We start from the raw sequence: 20,528 nt of genomic DNA, 5'->3' as shown, positions 1-20,528 counted from the left end.
GAATACTAACCGAGGTACATACCCTAGTCCTACGCTACCATACCAATTTTTAGATTTGGCACTTTCCAAATTTTAAGGGGGGAGGTCCTGTGTAAACGTGCCAAAATTTAGTCGGTGGGCCAAGGTTCCCCTGCCAAAATCTAGAGGGGGTGTTCCTACGTACTTCTAGGTCATTGAGCTGGCCGCCATCAAGTCATACCCTTACTAGTGCTACTTTAATACATGCTGTGATAGACTATGTTTTGTTTCAGAACATTAAACTGGAAGGGTTTTTGCCGCCAATAACCAATCTAAGGGAATATTAGGTCGAATGTAAATTAGGGTCGTAGTTAAAGCCCTAATTTAATGGAGATGATGATAGGTTATACTTTTCATAAAATACGGGAACGGGTGCAACAGTTCCGAGACGACTTCCAAACTATGATCTGCATTTCAATCCCGACTTCTGCTTTCAACCTTTACCTCGAAAAAACGAGAACGGTAATAGATAACGACAAGGGGATATCTGAAACATTCTTATCCACACTTTTTTTTTTTTTTACCAAAACCTGAAGTACTTGAACTCTACTTCTACTTAGGGTTTCAACATTGATCTCCATAGAGAAAGACGTCAAGAAACAACAACAAAAAAATATTTTCTAATCTATTCTCATAAAAATACTGATTCTTCTCATATACAACTTACATTCAAATCTGAAGTGATAAAAAATAGTCCTTCGACGTTGATCGCCATAAGACAAAATTAGAAGAAATTGGAACAAGAAGGACGAAATTTTTCTTCTTTAATGTGTTTAGTTTTATGAAGAATTAGTGAGCAAAAACTAGGATATAGATAAAACAAGGTATTTCTGGAAAATTAAGACAAAGAGTTTATGAATGCAATTCAATTTATTGAAAAGTATACAAAAGACCAAAAATTAAAAATCTTGTTCGCTGCATAGTCAGCTGCTCCTTGTGAATCTTCAGATGAATTTTCTTGTAAATATTCCTCAGAAGATGAGATAGTAGCTGGTAAATTAATAATTTCACTGCATCGTCACGTAATTTCTTAACTTTCTTCTCAGGCTCTTCTCGCAAAATTGAAATGTATGGATCTAATTTTGCCATAAGTGTTAGACACATCTTTCATATTCACGTCTCGGAAACTATTTCGTGAGATATCTTAATTGTATCTTCTTATGAACATATTCGTTCATTCTCGGGTTTCGCAAGGACCAGTCGTCAAAGACAGGCGATATTCCAAAGTTTTAATTAATATTTGTATATGGCTTTTGAAATGATCTTTCATCAAAACAAATATCTCCTTTCTCGATAATTCAATGATTTCATCTTTGAACCTGAAATTAATATAATTAACATTATCAAGTAATCTCTTCTTGTATTACTAAATTATTTAATTTTAATTCAATTTATTGTATATATTTCATATGAATTATAAAATACTGGAAACTAAAATATGTATGCATCGACTATCCTTTCCTATGTTATGCTGAAGTTTTTCTCTTTCTTTATTTGCTGCCCTTCACTATCTTATTTCTATGTAAACATCATTTCTTTGTAAACATCATTTTCATTTCATTCATAATAATTTTGTAATATTTCACTTATTTTTTTTAAAAAAATTGTTCAACATTAACGAAATGTTAAAATATTCATTAACTGCATTTTTTATTAATTCGTGAATTACAAAAAATAGAAAAAAGAAAAAGAAAAGGGTGCTGCAAAGCACAGCTGTTTTTATTACATTCTTGTACCATCTCGACCATAGATTATTCGCCAATACAACATTTGGTGGAATATATAACTTTTGAGTTCAGTTTATAATCCACTTCGAATAATTTCAACATTTTTTATATAAACATTAATAAAATAACTGTATAGTAAATAATGTATTATGAATAACATGTTATGTTAAGCCTTTACTCTTCACTATGACTTACAGTGGACCAAAAAATCTCAAACGTTTACAGGATGATATATAGGCACTCTGTATCATCACTACTGATTTTGAAAATTTTCCCGCCAAAACTCTTAGAGTTATGAATTGTTACCATATAGTTACACTGTACAATATGCTTGCATTCATAGGTGTAACCATATGGTAACATTGGTCAATATGGTGTGCTTGCTATGTAAAAACCATTTTTACTAGAGCAGTACGATAGTAAATTGAAATAAGAGGCCAGTTGCAAAATACTGAATATATTTTAAACCGTGTTCAATTACAAACAACACTTTTGTGTTACAGCTCCTAAATAGTTACGTTATCAAATATCTGGGGCATATAATTACAACTTAGTCATTTGTCATGAAAATATGGTGACTTTTTTGCGTGCAAGTTACTATAAAAATAATAGTGTATTTATTTGGACTAAATAAATTTCAAATAACGGTTATAGTATTGGATGTTTTCTCGCACTGTAATGTAGTGCTTATGGACATATTTCTTTACCATGTAATAAAATTTTTAGAGCAGTATATTTAGTTTCTACGAATGGAATACCAGAAAGCAGTTTTTTGTTTTGGTTTCAGTAAAAGACAACCTTGCATCATATTTCATGCACGTAATTCGGCTAGTACCGTATTTCTAAACCGGCACCTTCCTTTAGATGTATGGATAGGCCAGTGAGCTATATTATCTTTTGTGGAATCTTCACCCGGGTGAATTTTTCAGTGGTCGACGTGTCTTTCCTTGCGGTTTCATTGTCGATTCGTACAGAGGACCATCCTCTCTTTGGTTTTCCACACGTAGCAAGTGCGTAGGCAATATCAGAACGATATACCTTTAACTGTATATGTAATTCTCTAACCATTTTATGGTCTCTCCAGGATATCAACCAGCTGTTTACTACAGCCAAGTCTAGGATGTAGCCGAAGATTCTGAGGTACCAATGTTTGGCTTTCATTGTACGATAAATTTCAGTTAGCATATTTGATTTATCCACTGCCCCCATATTTTTGTTTTATCGTTTGAGAATGGCTGGGCACTAAACTTGCATTTTCTCTATGAAACTTTGGAGTCAGCATCAGAATCGGTTATGTAATCCAGTAGAGATGTAAAACCTTTTGGAATGCTATTATTCTTTAAAAAAAACACACACAGGTAAAATTATTCTAAATCTGATTTTTTTCGATTGTCTTTTTATTAAGTAAAACCTTCAAACATGAAATAGATTTTGGTAAAAATCTCGATTCAAAGAACGTGATTTAGAATTGTATTATGTTACATAGAATTTACTGAAAATACCCATAGCAAATTAAAGATATTACGCCAATGAACGAAAATAGTGAAAATGTAGGAAACAAAAAAGGGAAGGGTTTTTATCCATTTCCTTTTACTAGTAGTTTTGAAATATATATTCAATATCAAGCATATAACATGCTAGAATTTAGCAGCAACACAAAGAAGATTTGCAACAGCAGAATACTTCTACGAGATGGGTAAACATATATAGAAATGACTCAAAATACTTCTATAATGATTCAAAATACCTCTCTCTAAATGATTCAACATACCTCACTGTCATGTACATAGTCGTGATCAGAATCACTGCAACTTAGGTCTTCATCAGATTCGGGCGAATCAAGGTCAGGCAACTGCGATGAAACGGATGACAGTTGTTGCTCCTTAAGACTTTTTCGTAAAACACGTTGACCGAGATACCATCCCCATCTATTTTGAGCGACGATGAACTGAACTCTGAAATGAACAATCTAAAAAATATAATAAGACACTAAGCTATAAATATATTTCTCATAGATCAGCGTTCAGGATAGATCTGGGTAAAAAAGGTACACAAGTTGTACGTAAAACACATTTAATTTAACGATATCCTATAAAAAGGTATTATTAGAAGTGGTGTAATACCCACAAAACCTTTACTGACAACGCCCTGATCACAGTTCACTGGATTTACGAAAGCCAAAAACGAAAATGGACAAACCTTTATGAAACGAATTGATGAACAAAACTGTAGTATGGAAAATTACATAGAATAAAGACATATAAAGCATTTCTTTCATGTATGAATATCAAGCATTCAGTAAATACACTTGTACGTAAAACCGCGAGAAATACAGCTCAATAAATAACATAATTTTATTTCCTCATTGAACAATTTAACCATATGGTTACGCAAGATTTAACAACCCTGAACGTACTTATAAATTTATATAATTGATAACATTAAATTTAAAATCTCTCAGTTAGGCTTTATAAACAACTAGAAATCAGCAAAACAAAATTACTGCTACTTACCTAACAACTACGAATATTTCCTCTTCACCCTCTGTGAATTCTGGCTTCTACTAACAAACACAACACATCTTTCCCGCGTAAAGTTACCCGAACTCACTACAAGGTGTCAGCACGAGTCAACGTACGAAGTGGAAAGATGCAGTCATATGGTAACAATTACTAACAACGGAATATTGAATTAGCTTTCACCTTAGACAAGTTCCATTATTTTGTAACCATATGGTAACGAAAAACAGTAAAGGGTCCGGAACAACCTGCAATTTGATTTAAATAGATGAGAAAAGTATACAATGAACTCTTGATACTTAAAAATAATCAAATAGAAACTTTCACGTTTAAGCATTATGGGTCACTGTGTGATGGAATACAAGCGGGGTACCATTATGCTAATATCCTTACTAAATACAGTTTTCGCACCAACACACACTTACATTTCCCCTTCCTCCGTCTACGTGTCTCGTTTTAATTTGCTGTCAGATACTTTTGTCTACTAGATGCAAATGTCTAACATAGCACCCCATCTCGCTCGTATTCTCATTTGTGGGAAGATTCAAGCCTAAATTAATGTGTCAAACCAACAATTTTAAATTCAAAATATATTATGTGATATCAAATATCGCGGAATCCAAGGTATCTGGCATGAAGTACATACCTCATTCAATGCACATTTTGCATCAATACCCAGCTGCAACATTTACTTTTCCTAAGTCCACGCGTATCGCTATTACTGGTTTGTCGTAATATCTTTACTAACCCTATATTTTCCATATGTATAAATGAGGTACTGTCCACATAATATTTTTCATCTAATACGCATTTTCAAATTTCTCAGGCTTCTCAGGTTATATCGCAGGCTTTTTTGAAGTGGGGAACTTTTGTCGCGGGGTCCTTTTGACGCAGAGCCCTTTTTAACCGGGCCCTTTTGACGCGAGGCTGTTTGAATCGGGCCTTTTTGACTGGGGCCTTTCTGTCCTCGCCCTTTTGTCCGGGCCCTTCTGACTTGACACCATTCTCTGGGACTTCACCCAACTGACGATTGTGGTCTCCATAGAACAGAATTCCTTGGCGTAGTTTTTATTTACAGGCAGCAGCAGTTAAGCTTACCCTTTATAAAGCACTTCTACTTCAGTTGCTTATGTGCTCTGACTACCAAAGCGTTATTAAGAGGATGCATAATGTCTTTACTAAAAGCATTCTCATGCAAGACATCTTGTGAAATTCCGCCACGCACATTATAGAACTACGTTGTCATTGTCTGGTGGCTACAAAAATCATTCGCCGGTAAAAAATAACATTGCAGCGTTTTTCTATTGGAGATTCTCATTTGTCTTGATGCCTGACGTCAAGTTTCCTTATTGTGATGGCAATCATACCGCTGAGTATTAGGCACATTGTATTCAGGAAGTTCTAAATACTTAAAGACCGTCTAAAAATATAAGTGTAGTTTTAGCGGAAATCCTTATTTATAGAGATTGTATTCTCAGATTAAATAATAAGATTAAAATATAATATTCTGTTATAATTGTCTTTATCTTTTTATTGTATTTGTATTATTATTATTATTATTATTATTATTATTATTATTATTATTATACATTGACATTATAACTAAATACCAAAAGAATGTGCCTAATAGTCAGTACGGTGATAGTCATATGGAAACTTGACGTCAGGCATCAATCAAATGAGAATCACCAATAGAAAGGCGCTGCAATGTTACTTCTTACCGGCGAATGATTTTTGTAGCCACCAGACAACAACAACGTAGTTCTGTACTGTAGGTGATGGAATTTCACAAGATGTCTTGCATGACAATGCTTTTAGTAAAGACATTCTGCATCCTGTTAATAACGCTTTGCTAGTCAGATCACATAAGTAACTGAAGCAGAAGTGCATTGTAAAGGGTAAGCTCAACTGCTGCTGACTGTAAATACAAAGTACGCCAAGGAATTCTATTCTATGGAGACCACAATCGTCAGTTGTTTATTTATACAGGCAGGCCCGTGCTGGGATACTAACGAGGGCGGTGGACAAGTCTACTAAAAGGACGCACATACAAACCCGAAGATGGATCTCGTAGAGGTAGAAGCATAAAACAGAAACTGGATCCAGTTTGTGGAATTCAACCTCCTGTAGTGTGCCGTCAGCGCCTTGCCAAAATTTTTGCCACACTCCTTAAATAATTAAATAAATAATGACAATTATCTTTGCTAATTACTATATAATTTTATTTTTCTTAAAATCATAAAACATAGAAAAGAAAAGAACAGAAAGATGTTAGGCATTCTCCTCGCGCAGATTCACTTCCTTCCAGCTGCTTTATTTTTTTCTTCGGATGAAATATCGTGTCTACTACATCCTCTTTCAGCCAGCAGACTATCTGCTTCGGAAACAGTTAAACTATAACCTTTCTCGTCTGATAAGGTAACATTTTTCTTTTAGAGAAAAGTAACAGTTTCTCACTTTGGTTATCACAGTTTTAAATAAATAGAAAAGACAGGAATATTCAGAATTTAATTTTTGTTTACTCAAAGATTAGAAGGTTATTTTTACTAGCCAGCAATATATTCTGTAACACAGACACAAAGTCTCATTTCCTCGCAGCACAACCACAAGTGTTCTATTATAAATTTGATTACTCACTCTGTTTTTGACATGTTCGTAATACAAATTGTCATAGTTCTTAAGTTATTAGTTTTACAGCGCACTTGTAAAGCTTGAACTTCTAAACTCTCTAAATTTTATTGGAATCATAATGTGTCTGCCGAGTCATGGTGTAATTAAAACTGTCCTACTAAATTTTTCTTTCTATAATCAGACGTGACTTTGTACACATGAGGTCGAATGTCAACATGCTAAAGTTATCAGAGTTCTGTATAAAAATATCTCATGTAAAGGAAGCGTTTCGGAAACGCCTTCTCTTGTCTGACGCAGACTCAGAATCTTAAATTCGTTTTACAGGTAATTCAATCAGGCAACACCCTGGCTTACCCCTGTATTCACATGTCCCTAAAATAGTGCCGCGTGAAATTGATAAGGGTGAACAAAACCTGAGTACACTCTCTTTTGGGAAAGAAAATACTGCGCTAACACGGAGATACGAGCCTCGTGCTCGTTGCCCTTCAGGGAGAAATCCATCGCCTACGAAGGGGGAAACACCATAGAACTTCAAGGCGTGGACATACTGTCCGCCGTCTAAGGGAGAACTTACGCCGGGACGTTGACACGCTGACTTCAAGTCCTTTCTTCGTTTGGGAGAAACTTCTAAGTTGTTGACCGGGACTCATTGTCCTTCACACCGCCTTACTTCTATCGGAAAATCTTCGGACTTCTACTCTGAAAGATATCTTGTATCTCCCATAGTCACGTCCTTCGCCGACTTATTACTTTGTTGTGTCGGTAACGACTTTTAATTCCATCTTACGGCGTATGAAGCAAATACTCTACTACCACGGTCGCTTCATTAAGACGTACCATCTCTGAATCTTAAACGAGCAGTGCGTGTGTTATCGCCAATCCATTCATTAGTGCTCACTTCAGCTGGACAGTACCATTTGTCTAATTGTGAGTATGCAGTCAATCTAGAACTTATTTACTACTAACCAGACTCTGTCTATCAACTTCTGAGAACTGGCTCTGCACGGATCTCTTAACGACCCATCATTAGTTTAGACTGTTTGTGTTCCTGAACGCTTCTTAGTGCAATAATAGTTTGCCTGTGCTAGTACTGATTTACATAACTCTCAAAGACCTCATGTAGGAAGTCACTTGTGTTGTATCAAGTCCGCGGACTTTCTCGAGCCAACAAATAAAACTCTTTTCTAACTGGAACTTGCGTCGTTTACATCATTTAAAATTCTCAATATGTCCTTTCCGAATATCTCATCATTTCTTGAGACCTCTAGCATCGCCTCATTCATCGACGTGCGAATGTTAATCTACTGGAGAAAGCAGATGACCTGTGGAATGAAATTCCGTTGGATGTAATTCTATCTGGAGGTACTTCTATCATTCGTCTCACCTCTATCCCAACATCATCGATCCAGGAGAAGACCAGCCTGTGCGAAGTTCCAATTTTCCGAAGACTTCTAATCCTGTACGAAGCTCAGTGACGACATTGTCTTACACGAAGTCCTGGCCATTGTCCGTCTATCCTGCTCTTGCATTTCAACCGCTCGAAGTACAAGTGAGTAAATTATAGCAATAGTGTTCTTGAATGTTTTAAGTGAATGTGCTACCTGGTGTGTACGAAATGGCTACAGCAACGTCGAGGTAACCCAGAGTCTTTCCTTCTCGACTTGGAGTGCCTGGAGGCAGGACCACGGACCTCAGGTGGTTTACCATAGTTTCTTTGATATTTTCATGTACCTATCACTTGCATTTCTGTTTCCATCAAGTCGCTTAACTGTAAAGGGGATCACCTCCCAAGTAGTTTGAAAATTACTTTGAAACCTTTTAATTGCTTTGATATAACTTATGTGAATGTTGACAGAGCGAATCCTAATCGCTCCTCTCTTTTGGTTAATTGTTAATTACATTGATTTCGAAGATCTCTTTTAATCCGAGTGGCAACAGCCTTGTTTAATTGTAGCGATATTTTGTATTTTGATATGATAATTCGTAAGTATTCTAAACTGGCTGGTAGCAGTGGTATTCCAACTCGCTGAAGCCCACACACTAATATTAACTGTGTTTTGAGATCTAATTGACATATTATTTAAACGTTAATTTATACTACTCTTAATCATTCTCTCGCGTACTAACTCCACTCGTCATCATTATAAAGAGACCGCCTCACTATAGTTATCTGTATTGCTTTGGGACCGAATTCTGTCCCCTTGACGAGTGGTCATTAGATAGCCTATTTGCTTGAGATGGACATCCGCGCCTTTGCGCCCTATAAGCACGAAGTTAAGCCTTTCTTGGGCGTTCATGCTCTTAAAGATATTCCGAATATTTTCATTGTTACTATTATCTTGAAGTTCATTAATTTTAGCTTTCCAAAGATCGCGTTTCTTTATACTAAAAGTTTTGGAAGCTTTCCGCCAGATGACAACGAAATTTTGTTATTTATTTTGTTCGGATTTTGTAGCCAACGCTGTTTCGCCTAGTTTCTCTTCTCTGCTAGCTTAGTGCATTCTTGGTCGAACCATGCCTCAATTTTCCTTTTGCTGAAACTTTAATGCTATTTCTAATTTCAACCCAAGTATCCTTATCACTAATGCATTCCGAATCTTCAAGAACCGAGAATCTATTCGACATTTCAATCTGGTAATCCCTTCTCACCTGTCTCTTCTCTATTTTTAAAAAAAAATTATATCTCTCAGTTTTCAGATATTGAATATTTACTTTATTCAACGATAGTCTCTCTCTTATTATCGCTACTACCAGGTAGTAATCAGTATCACAGTCAGCTCCTCTGAATGACCGAACATCAAGTGTGCTAGACTGTTTTCTTCTCTCTACTAAAACGTGATCAATTTGATTATGTGTTTTTGCATCTGGTGAAGTCCAAGTAAGTTTATGAATGTTACGTGTGGGAATTTTGGAAGCTTCACGTTTAGGATTTTGGATGTTGCAAAGTCCACAAGTCCAATGCTGTTCTTCTCTTATGCACATTTTTATTCCATATAATCGGTTTGAAAATACCTCCTCGTCCTACCTTCACGTTGAAAACTCATAATAGAATTTTCATATAATATTGCGGCAGCTGGTCAAATGCCCGTTCTATTCTTTCGTAGAAACTGTTTTCTATACCAAATCCTTATTTTCTGTTGGAGCGTGTACATTTGAATCAATAATATCACACCAATGACCCTTAAGAGAAGAAAAAGAAAATTTATCATTAACAAATTCAACCCATATATTTGCTGATATTATTCGTATGTGAACGAAAAACCCTGTTCCTAGTTGGTAATTTTTATTCCTTCCAAGTAAAATTTCTGGACTTGACTGCTTCATTTTCTTCCCAAATCCTAACTTCCTCATATCCTAGTAGGTCCATCCTGTATTTCTATAACTCACTCGTTACGGATTTTAACGCGCCTGCCTTATAAAGACTTCTCACTTTCCATTTGCATATCTCACGTCCATTTTAACTGAGTTCGTGCCAAGTTATCAGTCTTAATCCGAGGATTCTGCGAATATATCTGAACAAGTCATTTTTTACAGGATGAGGTTGTTAAGCTCATATCAAATCCCCAAGCTTCAGTATATTCGCATCTAACGTCTATATCTAGAGTCTTTCTCCTCGATCCACAACCTGAGCTCCCACCTTGGCGTGGTGATAGTAGGCTACATTTCATGGAAAATAATATGGCTATATTTTAGAAATATGATAGGCACCGATTATCCAAACACTGCTTTAAAACACACATGAACAATGAATATGCGCAGATATGTGGATGCATATTAAGATTGTAAGCTTAAATTATGTAAAAATCGTATGTTAGAAACATAGCTTAGTGTCAATATACTATTTCATGAATGCATCATATGCTTGGCGGTCCGAACTATTCTTGATTTCTCACAATGTTTTGTTTTACAGATACGTAACTTTATACATATTATTGTAAGCGATTACACTCTTTATCAGTTTGGGAGACCCGGGTTCGATTCCTGGCGGGGTCTCATGTGGTTCGTATTCTACGTTAATCAGTAGGTCCACGTTTCATAAAGCCTCGCTGCTGAAAGGGACGTTAAATTCAACAATCAACTCAACTCTTTATCAGTTCTCTGCCAATAGCAACTGTATGAATTTATAATAAAAATTAGTATACACAAGAATAACATATTTAAAAAGTATCTATAATGTGATATTTCGCAGAGCGCCTTATGTAAAGGACGCCTTATACGTTTCACAGGTTCTTCATTAACAGCCACTATTTGAATTTATTATACAGACCTGGTATACAGAATAAGTACAGGAAAACAATTTAGACCCTAGCTATAATGTGATGTTTCAAAGGGCGCCTTATATAATAGGCGCGCTGTACTCTTCACTAATTCTTTACATTATACACTTATTATACAGAACTGAATCATACAGAAAAATAAATAAAATATTTCATCCTTGATGTGGTTTCGCAGGGGCGCCTAATGTAAAAGGCGCACTGCACCTTTTACTGGTTCTTTACATATAAAATTGTAAGAATTTATTATTAAAAACTTGTACCTTTATTTATACTGTGATGTTTCGAAGGGCGCACCGGGACATGTCCCGGTGTCCCGTGGGTCAGCACGGGCCTGTATACAGGGTGCGTTCACAAAGTTTCAAGACGAATCTCAGAATAACAAATATATTATACATTTTTGAACAGCGAACTAAAATCTTCGAAATATGACCCTTGGGCATCAGTACACCGCTGCCAGCGTATTTTCCATTGTTCATAGCCTCCTTAAACTCTTTGCGTGCAAGGCTGTAAAGGGACCTTGTCGAAGCCGCCTGGACCGCTGGAATCGTGTGAAAAAAAATGGGGATCGTCTTGCAAACGTTGAAGCCTTTCTTCGCAAACAGCCAGGCGCCGTGAATTCTGTTCACCGGTTAGATCTTTGGAAACAAGTTTGTCACACACCTGTTTCATCTTCAAATCTTCTGTCACTAACTTGGACACCGTAGTCGGACCAAATCCCAATTCATTGGCAATTTATTTAACGCTAAGACGACGATCAGTGTGTAAGTGTTCACGCAATTTTCCAGATTTTCTCAAGTTTTGCGTGTTGAAGGTCTCCCAGAGCGGTCATCGTCTTCAAGGTCCTCGCGGCTCTCTTTGAACCTCTTGTGCAACATGGAAACCATTGCACGTGACATGGCGTCTTCTTTGTAGGCTTCTTGAATCATACGAAAACTCTTGGCAGCTGTTTTGTTCAGTGTCGCACAGAATTTAGAGCATAATGCTGCTCCTAATTACAACCCGTACTACCACACCCAGTCGGTGGAACGAGTCTGCGCGCGCGTCCCTACTCAGGTAGCACTTAGTCTTGAAACTTTGTGAACGGACCCTGTATATATATATTTGGTCTAGGAATTAATTCGTGCGGGTGGACAAGAGATGGCGCAACGAACGGAGCGTCTCACAGTTCCGTGTATCCACACATGTGTTGCAAACCCCTGTCATCGCGTATCGTTCGTAGTATAGGGCAGTGGATTAAAGCGTCAACAACACCAGTTTGTAGTTAAGTGAACATGGCGCAATTTGTGCCTGATAAAGTGTTTTTGCGGGGTGTCCTGCTGCATTACTTTAACATGCAGAAAAGTGCGACTGAAAGTCATCGTATTTTGGTGGAAGTGTATGGTGACCATGCTCTAGCTGAGCGAACGTGTCAGAAGTGGTTTGCACGGTTTAGAAGTGGTGATTTCGGCTTGGAAGACCAAGAGCGAGCTGGACAGCCAAAAAAATTTCAAGACGAAGAATTGACAGCATTGCTCGAGCAGGATTCGTGTCAAACGCAAGAACTACTTGCAGCAGCATTAGGCGTTGATCAAACAACAGTCTCCAAACGCTTGATAGCCATGGGAATGATTCAAAAGATGTCACATTGGATTCCACATGAATTGAAAGACAGAGACGTTGAAAGACGAAAAACCATTTGCGAATTGCTGCTTCAACGACAGAGCAGAAAAGGGTTTCTGCATCGAATTATTACGGGTGATGAGAAGTGGATCCATTACGAGAACCCTAAACGCCCGTTTACGAGGCTAGCTCGGTAATTATTGAGTATACGAAAAATGATAAGAGAGCAATTTTGTTACAAAGTATGTGTTTTCAATCTAAAATGTTGGAATTCTCGGAATTTGACCAACCGTTTGCCCTCTCCACTGGTATACGTCCAATGGTAACGAAAGATGCAACGTTGCCACGTCTTTGTTGGACAACAATGAAGGAACGTACGTGTGGTTTGAAGTATCCTGAACCAAGGAGAATAGAAGGGACGACTACAGTGAAGGATATGAAACCAGATCACAACCAAAGTCAATCCAAGGCAGTGGCGTCAACATCAGGAAGGGAAGGAGCAGGGACGAAAAAGAAATTAAATTAAATTTATTTGCGGCAAACTGGTATTAATTGCTTAGTGATGTCAACGAGATGAGACAAGAGGAAAATTGAATAAAATTAGAAAGGGCCAAAGTGTCAAAACTCAAAAACCAGAGAAAAGTCGATAAATATGAGTTATCGCAATACAAGTTAAACGGGTACTGCGACCATGTAAGTGCTTTAAAACAGAAATAACAACTTTTAAGCTATAAATTCCTTACAAACTTATTCTGCTTGGTACTAACACCTGTAAGACAAGGTTGAACGATAAAATTCAATTCTACTAATTGCAACACTTATATCCTGTTTTATTATTCAAGTGTTGTCTCGTCTAGAAACAGAAGCGTCAGTAACGTCATGCTTGTAGATGAGTTCAAACGAGACATATTAACCATCAGGTACCCAGATGCTGGTATAGTGGTAGCGTGCCTGCCTGGCACACGGCATTTGGGTAGGTCGAACTTGGCACATAACTTGCTCCGATGGGACATCCTTACTAACGTTTTTCCTGCTTTTTTTAGTGTCCTCGGGTGGATGCTTTAATAGTCCATTCTCTCAGGCCAGGGCCGTTTCTTTTTCTACTCCTAGACTCACCTAAAGGGCCGATGTAACCTTGGAGGGGAGGCTCAATGTGTCCTTGTGTCATTTCCTTGAACAAGTAAATATATAAAGTTTTGCGGCTGGTGAGCATCATTTGTAGGTCTCGTCTCGTCTTAGATCTAAACTTGTTACCTCATCTCATTTCGTTGAATGATTGTCTAGTGTGGTGTATGAGTTTTCGAAACTAGACGTAACACGAGAATGTTCTCGTCTCGTGAGCAATATTATTTATGTCATTGGAAAGGAATTAAAAATGTAGAAGACAGCTATTTGAGATGTACCATCCCAGCATTCGTCTAACGAGCGATAATGGCATAATATCCTTCTAACTTTGACACGTAAATGACATCAAGAGAATCCAAGTCATGCAAGGGATACCCCTGCTCGTCATCTAGTTGTTAAATAAATGAAAGAATATAAGAAGGATACTGGTTCAGAAAACACTGTTTCGCAATTTAATACAAGGCGGAATTCACCTCAGTGTCGCCAGACTCTAGAGCGCTTAAAATAAACCAAATGTTCTGACCGAGGTTTGAACCATGACGGCATGAATAGCATGTATCGCAGTCGGACTCGTTATCGACTGAGCTACGGCGTACTGTATAGGAACTGGAGAATAGTCGAAATGAAGTAAATGAAGAAAGGAAGGGAAATGTCTGAATGAGGACACAGTAACTCTTCCAAAGTGTGTGTGTGTGTACCCTATATGTGCGTGTGTGTAGTTTTCTGACAACTTTAAGAAAACTCATTAGCATGAATGAATTGCTCGTTGTTGATCTTTTTAGGGGAAATGATACACTCTCCATTATTGGGTACTTACTGAAATATGTATTTCTGATAAATAATTAAAGTCACCTGCGATATATTTGAGAAAGTTTCTGCAAATATCCACTTCTAAGAGGAAAGAACCTCTTGGATACTCTTTTTGACAAAATTACCTCATCCACATTTGTAATGTTAGTAACTAAATATGTATCTATGAAATATTGACAGACATGTTGATTTATGAGAATATTATCTGAGAAGAATCTCATCGTGAATAAGTTATGCCTTGCAGATTTTGAAATGGGAAAGTACTCACGATACAGTATAGTGTTCTTAATAAAATATAATCTGATGATACAGAACAGGGGCTAAGACGTTATTGAAAAAATATTTCAGGAAAACGTAGCCGTAATAGTAATGTACTTTCTGTAGCTTCTTAGAAGAAGTTATCAACCTTATATTATAGGCTTATTATTAAAATAATTATTTATGAAATATGAACAAAATCACCTGACTTGTTCTTAAATATATCATCCGAAGTAAACCACTTCGAAGATTAGACTTATCCTCCTGCATATTCCTAGAAAAACGACATGTATCATCTTATATTGATTGTTAGTGGAATATTGACCTTATGAAGTATAAAATATCATAAGAATTGTTTTCCATAATATTGGATTTTCACCTTTGAATTGCTTTGCAGCACAATACAAATTCGAGAACCACACTTGGAACACCTTTATAAACTTTAAATGTATAATTTGCTCTGGGTATGTTGAACGTTAAAGACTTTAAGAATAACGTTATTTCAAATGATTGGGAAAAGATATTTGTCGATTTCAAATTTTTAAGTTGACTCCCGGGCCCAAAGATGGGACCTCTAGGGGCACTTGTTCTTCGCAGAATTTTATAGGCCCTAACAAGTATACATTCTTGAGTAACTAGAAGATTTGTACACATTGTTTGTCATTTCGGAATTATTTCAGGTCGCAAAGTCACGTGAGACACCCTGTGTATGTATTTTTCACTTACCTGCGCCTTTTTCGCTTGGTCTTTGCCGTGGGTTTTACTACAATCTCCCATAAAATTTTTTGTCATCCAATCCGGTATTTCATATTTGTTCCTGTATAAGAGCTGTGCTTTTACCAACTCTCCTGCAAGTAATAAAAGGAAAGCAAGATTGATAAATACTCTATAATTTCAAAAGCAGAAAATCAACGCGAATAAAAAGATATAAGTTAAATGCCTATCAGTGGAAGGATTTTGCAAAAAAAAAAAAAAAAAAAATCCGATCAATAAGTAGTTATGGTTGCACGAACCACACTTAAATACGTGTATCGTTGTACAGACGCAATTTATTGCAAAAAATGGAGAATGAGGTATAATCTCAGGCTACCCACCATCAACGTCAATTTATAACATTGCGACCAGTGCTGTAGCGACTGTAGCTCAAAGAAATAGTCCTTGTAAGTATATTGTAGAGCTGATGTAAAAGCATCGAAGAAACGTTCCAAGATAGGAGAAAAGTAGACTGAAACCGCTTAGAGCTCTTATGGTAAAGCCATAACAGTAATCATTTACCTACAAGCTTTATGAATAATCAAAGTATTTAATTGTGTCCATCTTCTCAAATATCACATGTGTTTAAACCAGATAATGCCACGTCATGTAATACATAAATAACGGAAATTGGAACTACGTAACTTATATATATATATATATATATATATATATATATATATATATATATATATATATATATATATAGGACCTATATTAAATTGACCATCATTCTTCTTCTTTAGTACTTCTTTGCAGATCTTATTTAATATACGTAAACTATAATGTTTTTCTTGACATTTACTGACAATGAAAGATAAATAAATATGTTAAACAATATGTTCCTAGAAGATCAGACACATTCCGTGTAAGTAGAAAAATAATCTCGGTAACTACTCTTTTCCATAATGTAATAATATATTTAGTTAGGCCCATCGAAAGTGTAACTTATTTCAAAGTTGTAACTACAAATACGCATTAATAATGAACAATGACACAATAAACATTTGAGAGAAGTAAATCAAGACAACACTATAATTTGATATAATTTCAATTACCACGAATCTAAAATATATTAGTCACATTATACACACCATAAAAGCTACCCCAAAATGTTAACATCATTTCTGTAAATAATACGGCATTTTCAACCCAATATGGACTTATTTATTTCCGTAGAATACTATTGGTGTTATCACGTATATCAGATTGCTTCACTCATCACGCATATAAGATTTTGCAAACTTTAAAAGTAATTTAAGGAGATTGATTGCTACATATATGATCTATAAATTGATAAATACACGAAATGGTTCTTGACGAAAGTAGTTCCGAAAGGAATTATTTTAACTTGAAATCCAAACATTTATACACTTATTCAACAACGTTGTATCAATATAAAATTATCTTCTAAAATAATTTTATAAAGAATATTCCTAACCGAATAGTTTCCAAACTAAAACAGAATCTTCCAAAAGTCCTGCAAAAAAGGAAAAACCTGTAACTTTGAAAGTACTACTTACAATTTTATATTTTGTTTGTAATGTTTAGTGAAAATGTTAAAATTTTTGTTGGCAACAATGAGCGGATGTAAACGTTGACGTCATAACCGCAAATCAAGTGACAAAGATGCCGTCTACTCAAGAGAAAGCGCAGTGTGTGGCGTGGTTTTGTGAGTTAAAATCTCGTATTTTGGTGAGAAGAAAATTCCGACAAAAATAATAGAAACAACTACCTGCAGGTTAAAGTATCAAGAGATGGTACGATAAGTTCTTAGCTGCCGGAAGTGTCTTGGACTTTCCTCGTAGCGGAAGGAAACAACCAGTGTTAATGTGATTCAGTCCGTCTAGGAAAGCGTGTTGCGAAGTCCAAAGAAACCGTTGAAACGCAGATCCTTAGAGCTGCGAGTGCCAATGACAACGCTACACAATATCCTTCGTAAGAAAATAAAGGCAAAGCCTTACAAGTTCAAACTTGTACAGGAATTGACTGAAGAAAACTGTGACATAACAAGTGAGTTTTGTGAAATGGTGCTTGCACGGTTGAACAGTGATCCAGTGCTTCTTTCAAAGTTACTGTTCTCAGATGAATCCACGTTTCATGTGTCTGGTAAGGTAAACCGACACAATTGTAGAATCTGGGGAATTGAGAATCCACATGAATTCGAGACACATGTTCGTGATTCTCCAAAGTTAAATGTGTGGTGTGCCGTTTCAATGAAACACTGCATTGGATTCCCAAAAAGACTTCAGCAATATTTGGAGGTTTGGCGCTGAACAAATGCTTGGAAACAAAATTTCAGACTTCCTTACAAGTCTACTAAAAGTTTTGTACAAATACAATAAATGGTTACAAAGTTACAGCTTTTTACTTTTTTGCAGGACTTTTGGAAGACCCTGTATAATAAAAGGTGTACTCGGATAAGACAGTGAAAAGTCCCCTTACAGGGTTGCTGTGATATTTATACCATAGGTACTTTACGTCAAAAGATAACTTCAGTCAGAAAATCAACCTCAAATTCCTTCGAATTTGGAAATTATTGTTGAAAATTTGGAAAACAAAAATTGATCATACCTCGGAAACGACTTAAGTTACGAGGAAGAAACAAAATATGAATATACTTTGCTTAAAAGGCCTCCCCAAAACTAGAAACAATGTATTTCGCCCTTCAAAGTTCGCAAAGTTTAAAAATTTCCAAAAAATCAAGTATAAGGTTCTCAGATCTGAGACTTGTTTGGGACGTTTTAACTATCTAGTCTTTATGTATATAAAGAACTGAAGGTGAGTCTTATTTATTTCGTTTCAAAATGTACATTCCAAAATGGCCATTTTTAGGTTTCCAACCTCAATGTTCAGAGCAGCTTTCTTCAACGTTCTAAAGTACGTCTTAATGTGGACAGAACACAGAATGTTGTCCATTGCATTATCTTTCATGTGGTTTTAGCTTGAACTCATTATCTCTAAAACCTAAAAGGTTACAGCGTTTAACGGAATGCACTAAAAAGTGCAAAATAAGCTCAGGCGCCTATGCAAAATGGCCGCCACAAGCAAACCTCCGCGGTTAAAAAATAAATGAATACCCATTTTTAACTCCCTAAATATGTTTTTTGATTCGATTTGATTTGATTTATTGGCATACAACATAACAGGAATAGGCCTAATTACAGTGTTACATAGTATATACGTTATACAGATTATATAGGTTAATAAAGCTATTGGTAATAATTACATTTGTCTTACAGAATTAATAGACTTCTTAAAACTACTTACATCCATTGCCAGTAGATTCAGGTTTAACTAACCTGTTGCAGGTTGCACTAACTCTCCATATAGGAGATCTGCTTAAGACGTTTGTTTTCGCTGTCATACAAAAAAAGGTATTTTTCGAAGCAGTGCGCAAAATAGTGGATGGTACTTGGATACATATTTGTTCGTTAAAATTAGGACAGTCTATTTTACCATGAAAGAGTTTGTGTAAAAATAATAAATCAATAGTTCTTCTCCTGAGTTCTAATGTTTCAAATTTAAAATTTTCAACAAGATTGATGTAGTTTTCAAATTTTGGATAGAATTTTGTTTTCTTAAGTGTAATAAGTCTTAAAAACTTATTTTGAGTACGCTCAATCAAGAATGAGTATTTCTGTATATTAGGGTTCCATATATTACTACAATATTCTAATTTCGACCTGGCGTATGCATAATGCAGCACAATTAAAGTTTGGTCATTTTGGAAATCTTTACTGACTCGATAAATATAAGATTTTTTAAGCTTCTTTGCAAATAGTTTCAATATGTTGAATAAAGGATAATTTTGAATCAAAAATAAAATCAAGCTTTCTCAGTTTTTCCCCTAATAGTGAATAATTATATTGAATATATTTTTCTTTTCTACTGAATGTTAAATAAGTGCATTTACGAACATTTAACTTAAATTTATTGTTTTTACACCAAATTTCAAGATTTTGTAAGTCAGTTTGAAGTTCTAAACAGTCCTGAATTGTTTTAATTCTGTTGAATATTTTAAGGGCATCAGCAAAGAGTAGATTTCTAGAAAATTGAAAGCATTCAGGAAGATAATTTACCGCCAAAATGAAAAGTGGAGGTCCCAGATTCGAGCCTTGAGGGACTCCAAATGTTGCATGAAAGATTTGAGATTTATGATTACGATACAGTACAGTTTGTTTACGATTTAAAGGTAGGAAGCTTAATATTGCAGAGTTGACTTCGAGAAATTAAAGGTTGCCAGTTTGTTTAAGAGAATGTCATGGTCAAGGACGTCAAATCCTTCAAATAAATCAGTATATATGACATCTACTTGTCCTTGCTTGTCAAGTTCCTTCGAAATGTAGTCTACTATTAGTGCTAGATTTGATACAGTAGATCTGCCCTTCAGAAATCCATGTTGACGGACAGATAATGCAGGTTTAACATGATCCATTATTCGCTTATGCAGTATATATTCATACACCTTGGCAAACGTAGATAAGATAGTAATTGGTCGGAACTGTTCAATGTTAGTAACTGAGTTCGTTTTGGGTATTGGACACACAACTGACTCCTTCCATTTTTCAGGAAAGGTATATGTTTTTATAGATAAATTAAATATAACATTCAGAGGTTGTAAGAATATATCTACACAGCCTTTCACAATGTACGTTGGGATCATATCTGGGCCACTTGCTGTTTTCGATTTCAACTTTTTTACTGCTTCTTTTATTTCCTTTTCAGATATGAGAGGTAGTGAAAATATATCAAGAAGAGCACTGGAACGATCATTTAGAGACATGCTCGATACGTCATAGTCCGTTCTT

At 35.9% G+C, this 20,528-nt stretch overlaps 1 protein-coding gene across 2 annotated transcripts in view; it reads right to left on the bottom strand.

The window, feature by feature from the left end:
• The window catches only part of LOC145684622 (uncharacterized), a 310,911-nt gene that overhangs the window by 216,507 nt on the left and 73,876 nt on the right, over window positions 1-20,528 (bottom strand). For both annotated transcript variants that reach the window (XM_081757011.1, XM_081757012.1), the window contains exon 2: window positions 15,691-15,812. In XM_081757011.1, coding sequence (XP_081613137.1) covers window positions 15,691-15,812 — 122 coding nt within the window. The remainder of the gene's footprint in view (window positions 1-15,690; window positions 15,813-20,528) is intronic.

This window comes from Thermobia domestica, chromosome 5 (assembly GCF_964235325.1).
Source record: "Thermobia domestica chromosome 5, izTheDome1.hap1.1, whole genome shotgun sequence".
NCBI classification, from domain to species: Eukaryota; Metazoa; Arthropoda; class Insecta; order Zygentoma; family Lepismatidae; genus Thermobia; species Thermobia domestica.
This window is presented reverse-complemented; position numbering and strand designations above follow the sequence as displayed.